We start from the raw sequence: 7,058 nt of genomic DNA on the forward strand, positions 1-7,058 counted from the left end.
AAAAATTAAAAATTTAAAAAAAAAAAAAAAAAAAAAAAAAAAAAAATCAAAAAACAACAACAACAATAATAATAATAATTAGGATTATTGGGTAATAATAATATATATGTAATAGAAAATTAAAAATTGACAAAAATACTCACAAAAGACAAAAGTCACAAAACTATTGAATTTTACATATTTGGATGAATTTTCAAAAAAATTCATTTTTTCATTTTTATATATTTTTTCACGGTTCGATTTAGTTTTAAATTGCAATTAAAATTCTCAAATCTAAACCAAACCGTTTGGTTTGGTTCAAAACCATTTCATTGACGAGTTCACGTCGCACCAAACCGATGATTTTTAAAATGCGATTTTGGTTCGATTTTTCGATTTGACGATTTTTGCTTACAGCCCTAGATTTCGGTATCACTAGATGTTTGATCCGCATTATTTCCAAAATATATATTTCCCTCATCTTTTCAATTATATATTTTTAATAAAATATATTACACACAAATCCAAACTTTTTCTTTATTTTAACCACATATTCTACATAAATCTACTTTTCCAAAATACATTCTACGCAAAAAAGGGGGCTCAAGCAAGCCTATAATATCCTCATTTCCCAGGCGTTTTACCTATTTACTTTTTAAAGAGATAAAAAAAAAAAATCAAAATAAGAGTAGGGACGGATCCCTATTCTCTAACGGGAAGGGACAATCCAAGATGAGACCGTGATAAGTAATTAATATGTCAACCTTATATTTTGGCTAATGATGGCGGTCTATTGGATGCAAATTCAAGAATCTCCCATAGTTTTGGAGAAGGAAATAGTGATGCCGGATTCTTGCGAACAAAGGGTGCTTCAAACAATTTTACAAAGAATTGAATGTCAATGAATTGAGCCATTGGAGCTTTGAAGCATTGTTCAACTGGAGGGACAAAGGATGTTCATATGTTAGGGGTGTTAAATGGATATGATGTAAAAAATTAGTAACAAGAATTTTCTTTTCCTTTCTTTTCCCGTTAACAATTAGATTTTTTTTGTTTATATCGAAGCAGAAGTGCCAGAATTTCACCATATGCTGATATGGAAACATTTAGGTGATCTTTTTTTGTTTTTTTTTTGTTTTTGTTTTTTTTGTTTTTGGGGGTCATTCTTTAGTTAGATGATGCCACGTGTATTTTGTGGAAATTCTAGTAGAAAATTTTTGCACACATAGTTGGACTGTAGTTGTTTGATTCTTTTAAAAAATTGGATTAATATACAAGTCAAAATCAATAATTAATTTTGTGAGACTTATAACTTTGAATTACACATTCCATTAATTTCTATCAAACTCTCCAAAAGAACTTCTTTTTATACAAACAAAATAGAGGCTACGATTTTGGACGTAAGGTCAAATTATATTTTCGTGTGATGTTAGATAGCATTATTCAAGATATGATCAATTGATTCTAAACTCTCTATTCGGTATAAGCCGATATTTGAAATTCCTACCTAAACTTTAATCATTTTCAACTTTATTAAAAGAAAAAAAATTAGATAGAAAAAGGGAAGTTGATGGCCTCTTGACTTGCCACCTATATTTTACTTTGTCAACAGCGATAGCTTTCGTTGAGTATTCCCTTCTTTGTTGTTCATTAATCATGTGTCCAAAGTTATCATATCTTTTGACAAAATCATTGGATATGATTCGAAGAATTTTAAAAATTTAAAGAGAAGGTTTAAAACTTTAATATATGACACAAGATCCTCGTTTAAGATTCATTTAATTAAGCTTCTGAAATAAAAAATAAAAAAGAAAAAAAAGTTTCGGTAGAAAATTGCCCTCGTTTGGCCCCTATTTTGTGAAAATGAAAATAGGTGGAATAATATTTTTTGTTGAAAAATAAGTAGTTGAAAAAGAATGAAAATTTTTCGATTTATGTGTAATATTATTTTATAGAAAATTGTGTGGTTAATAATAAGAGAGAGAAAAATAAAATGTAATGGAATGAAAATTAATAAGTGCCAAACAGGGGCTAAGTCCCCAACCTATTGAAAATGTAGAAAATAGGTTGCAGTCCTCAACCTTCTCATTTTGTAGTAACTGAGGTCCAATCGACAAATTTACTCCTACCTTTCATTAATAACTCAAATTACACAAAAGATAATTTTAACTTTATCTTTAATTTATAAAACAAAAAAATAATAAGAGAAGAAAAAAATGGAAGTGAGGCGTTGGGGTGGTTGTTAGAGGCTAGGCGGGTTTTTTCATTTTACTTTTATTTATTTCTCTTATTATTTAAGTATTTTAATTAAACATAAGGGTAAAGTTTTCATTCAAAGAAATGAGTTTTAATTAAAAGAAGAGAGTAAAACCGTCAATTAGGAACGTAAATGTACAAATATAAAACCTCGGGGGACTGACATTGTAAAAGTATTAGTTTGACGTCCTACTTGTTACATCTTCAATAGGTTGAGAACCCATCTATAAATTTCCATTAATTTCAATGTCCAAAATTGGAGGTGCATAATTTCAACCATACATCCTCTTAATAAAATAACTTTATGAGTTTTAATTAAAAGAAGAGAGTAAAACCGTGAATTAGGAACGTAAATGTACAAATACAAAACCTTGGGGGACTGACATTGTAAAAGTATTAGTTTGACGTCCTACTTGTTACATCTTCAATAGGTTGAGAACCCATCTATAAATTTCCATTAATTTCAACGTCCAAATTTGGAGGTGCATATTTTCAACTATACATCTTCTTAATAAAATAACTTTATGAGTTTTAATTAAAAGAAGAGAGTAAAACCGTCAATTAGGAACGTAAATATACAAATACAAAACCTTGGGGACTGAGATTGTAAAAGTATTAGTTTGACGTCCTACTTGTTACATCATCAATAGGTTGAGGACCCATCAATAAATTTCCATTAATTTCAACGTCCAACATATTTTCCACCATACATCCTCTTAATAAAATAACTTCATACTTAAACTCAAACTTTCTAACAATATATTCTTAAAAAATAAAAAATCACTATCCTAAAATCTAGCTCCGTTTGGTATTAATTTTAATCAGATTTTAATTTAAATTAAAGTCAAATAATCAATATCAATCAAATATTTCAAGAATTTCATAATTTTTCAACCACACATTTTAATTTTTTTTTATCAAAATTTACTAAAAATCTAAATTTAATCCCTACCAAACAGGGCATATTAACTCAAAAAAAAAAAAAAAAAAATCTCAAACAAGGAGTTGATTTTTCTGCCAAGAGTGATTGAGACGAAGAGTGCCTACCCACTAATGAGTGGCCCGAACATATTCTCCTAATCGCACATGAAAATGGTGGGCCCCCGATGAAACGTGTTCAAATTGGCAAAAAACATTGCGACAGTTTAGAAATTGAAGAGGCGATTTTAAAAATTATAAAGTTGGATTATTTTATTGCACTACGTGTCATTGAGATACGAAATCTTTTTATAATTTTATTTTTCAATTGTGGGCCCCCTTTGACAATGACGTGGCAAAATATCATTTCATGGGATATTATATTATATTTTCCATACGTCGTTGTCAGGCTCTGTTTGGATGACAGGTCAAAAAGCCAAACGAATACTACTATTAAACAAATATTCATCCAATCACTTTACTCTATTGACCTCATAATTTCTTTTGAGAATAAGCATAATTAATGAGTTGGGTGCACGTTTTTATCTCCCATTATTATTACAATAAATATTTAGTTAAAAATTAATTTCATTTTACATTTATAAATTTAATTAAAATTTCTTTTGTCTCTTTCTATGGCATTGCAATAATTTATGATGTATGAGATTTTTTTTCCCTTTTTTACAATAAGAATTATTAGATTAATAATATGTAATTCTACTGGAGTTGCAATCGAAATTTAGGTGGCGCTACGTATCATTTAATGCCATTTAAACTGAGATTGTAATTCCAGTAAGACACATAGCATTACTCTAATTATTATGATATATTTATGAAGATTAATTAACAATTAATCATTAAATGTCATTGTCTAGAAGTAGAAAATAAAATTTTATTTTATTTTTATTTTTTAACAAGAAAGTAAATTTTTATTTTTATTTTTTTTGAATTTTCGAGGAAAATCATGGGAGAGAATGACAGGACTTGCAATTATTTTACTTTCTAATTTCTTAGCCGTACAAATGCATTAAATTTTTCTTATGAATTATTTTACCTTCCAATCTCTGACTAAAGGAAATTTCCTACTTCCAGACCTCATGAATTATTAATAATTTATTCGAGATATTTTTGACTCGCAACTCATTCTAAAAGCCATATTGTTCTTTTCAAACACTGTTTTCTCTAATTTCTTGACTTGAAACAACGTTTTCTAGTAAAGATATAGCCCTTGTTTGGTATTGATAAAAATTTTAATTTTGATTTTAATTTTAATTTAAGTTTAAGTCAAAGTCAACAACTAATTTTATCACTCAATTCATAGAACCCATAATTTTTCAACCATATATTTCATCAAAATTTACTAAAAATCTAATTTTAATCCCTAACAAACAGGGCATAATTTTGAAGAAAAATGAAAGGTAAATTATAAATTAAAGGATTACGTGTTCAACAACGTTTGAATGAATTCTTAGTAAGGTTAAAGAAAGTCGTCGTTGTTTACTTTGAATATTTGAAAGGTCTTCAACAAATCATGTAATTGGGCGATCAGGACAACATGTGGTCTGCAATGATAACAAACAATTCATATAATTTATTCATTTTAAGTTTGTTCTACCTTATTATTCGGTTGAGCATACTAATGTCCCGTTTGAGCCACATTATTCTTCATTACAGTAAATTAAATTTTTTCTCTCTTATTTTTAACCACATAATTTTTAATAAAATAATATTACATGTAAATAAAAAACTTTTCAACCACTCGTTTTTAAAAAAAATACTATTTATCTCATTATAATCTACAAATAATGGGGGTTCAAACGACCCTTAAATAAACTTATAGCATGGCCATAGTAAATCATATACCTAAATTAGAAAACTCAAATATATCTTGATATTGACACATTTGTTTCATTATGGGAGCACTAAATTGAAGTTCAAAGGGATTTAGTTAGTAGTTTCCACAAAGTAGGTGGCCAAAAATCCTATTGTCAAGGGAGAAAAAGAAAAAAAGTGAACGAGGATTAGATTGATGATAAAATAGAATCCCGAGTCGCGTATAATTGCAAAATAATAACTCTCTCCCCCCCTCACCCTCCCACGCCTCTTTCTCTCTCTCTCTCTATCTCTCTCATTTTTATTTTATTTTATTGCAATTTCAAACGGAATAAAAGTTTGGCTTTTTAAAAGCAAAACAAACTTTTTGGCTCATGGTTTTAATATATCAATTTAATCCTATGCTTTTAAATCTAGATATTTCGATCCTCAATTTTTCTTATTTTGTTACACTAGCATCCACCCAATTTCTTGTTACAAGTCAAATTTTTAATCGTTACTCTCTTATTTCATATTACAGATAAAATAAACAAAAAAAAAGTAATTAAATTAAAAGAATAGATGGATAGTTTGTGTTTAATTATTGATTGTGGTCCTATTATCATATTAGGACCAATTGTCACGCTGACAGGTGCTAATAGTCCATGGTAATAAATGAGATTTATCATCTTTAGAATTGTGATTAGTATATTTTGAATGCGCTACTGTAATGATAAATTAAATGAAAATTGCACATTAAAATTATTAGATACGATGAAAGTGAAAACTTAGGAATCAAAATGTTCGACTATTTTAAAATAGGTCGATGTGGAAAGGAGAGTAGTGCAATGGTTTCTTTCAGAGGAAAAAAAATAAAAAATAAAAAAAAGGAAAAAGGAAAAACAACCCAACCTAGAACACCCCTCCCCTAACCCAAACCAACCCTGCATAGTGTACCTGCCAAGTACATGATCTTCGTGGAGCGGCACATTCGCATGAGAGACAATCGTTCCGTGAAGAAACAGTTAACCGTACTGTAAACTGTAAACTATTCACTTCCCCCTTCCAATAGAGAATATTGAGATAAAAAGGGTGGTTGGCTACGCAGAATTTGTTCCATTCCATTTTACTCCAACCCATCCTCTCCACATCATTTCTACGTAAACCACTCTATTTAATCGGGTTTCTCCAGTGAGTAGCCTTTTCAATAGTACTCGGTGTTTTCCATATAATTTCAGTGTAATTTTGCTCGAGGATTTGTGGGTTTATTTGCATGTGTTTGGTTTTGAAAACTGATTTTTCAGTTGTTTTTGTTTGTGGGTTTAGAGATGGCGGAAAAAGATGAAGCTATGGAGGCTCTGAAGAGGGAGGCTGTGGATTTGGTAATCAACTCTTTTCCTTCATAGTTCTCTCTGTATTTTCTACTTTTTGCATTGATTTTTCTGTTTTTTGATTTTTTTTCTCTCTGCCTTTTTTTTTTCCTATCCCCATTCGATGGTTGGGTATTATTTTACTTAATTTTAGACAATATTTTTTAATAAAAATTATGTATTCAGGAGAACATACCAATTGAAGAGGTTTTTGAAAATCTGAGGTGTAGAAAGGAGGGACTCTCATCTGAGGATGCTCTCAGAAGGCTCGAAATCTTCGGTTACAACAAGCTTGAGGAGAAGGAGGTTCAGTATTTTCTTCTGTCCTGTTATCTTTTTTAATATCTACTTTTGTATGTTTTTGGTGCAGTTTTTTAGATTTTGTTGGTTCTATTTATTGTTCTGAAGGAGAATTTCATTTTTGCTGGGAAAAAATGGGAAAATTTTCAGGAGAATAAGATTCTGAAGTTCTTGGGTTTTATGTGGAATCCTCTTTCATGGGTGATGGAAGCTGCAGCGATTATGGCCATTGCTCTCGCTAATGGAGGAGTGAGCACTCACAATTCCCTTTAATTTGTTCATAAATGTTTTTCTGGCTATTTTTTGACAAATTATAAGATTATTTCGGTTTTATTCTGTTTTGGATCCTTTATTAATTTCCATTTTGAAGATGGAAAATTATGTTTATGTGCATAGATACTTCAATGAACCAAACTGTAATTG

At 29.5% G+C, this 7,058-nt stretch overlaps 1 protein-coding gene across 2 annotated transcripts in view; it reads left to right on the forward strand.

The window, feature by feature from the left end:
• Window positions 1-5,978: 5,978 nt before the first annotated feature.
• Window positions 5,979-7,058, forward strand: part of LOC111397090 (plasma membrane ATPase 1-like) — a 7,995-nt gene continuing 6,915 nt past the window's right edge. Inside the window, exons 1-4 of one of the 2 annotated variants that reach the window (XM_023023822.1) lie at window positions 5,979-6,204; window positions 6,292-6,347; window positions 6,522-6,641; window positions 6,786-6,884. In XM_023023822.1, coding sequence (XP_022879590.1) covers window positions 6,294-6,347; window positions 6,522-6,641; window positions 6,786-6,884 — 273 coding nt within the window. In that variant the 5' untranslated portion in view covers window positions 5,979-6,204; window positions 6,292-6,293. The remainder of the gene's footprint in view (window positions 6,205-6,291; window positions 6,348-6,521; window positions 6,642-6,785; window positions 6,885-7,058) is intronic. The other variant, XM_023023821.1, reaches the window with a different exon arrangement.

Source organism: Olea europaea, chromosome 7 (assembly GCF_002742605.1).
Source record: "Olea europaea var. sylvestris chromosome 7, O_europaea_v1, whole genome shotgun sequence".
NCBI classification, from domain to species: domain Eukaryota; kingdom Viridiplantae; phylum Streptophyta; class Magnoliopsida; order Lamiales; family Oleaceae; genus Olea; species Olea europaea.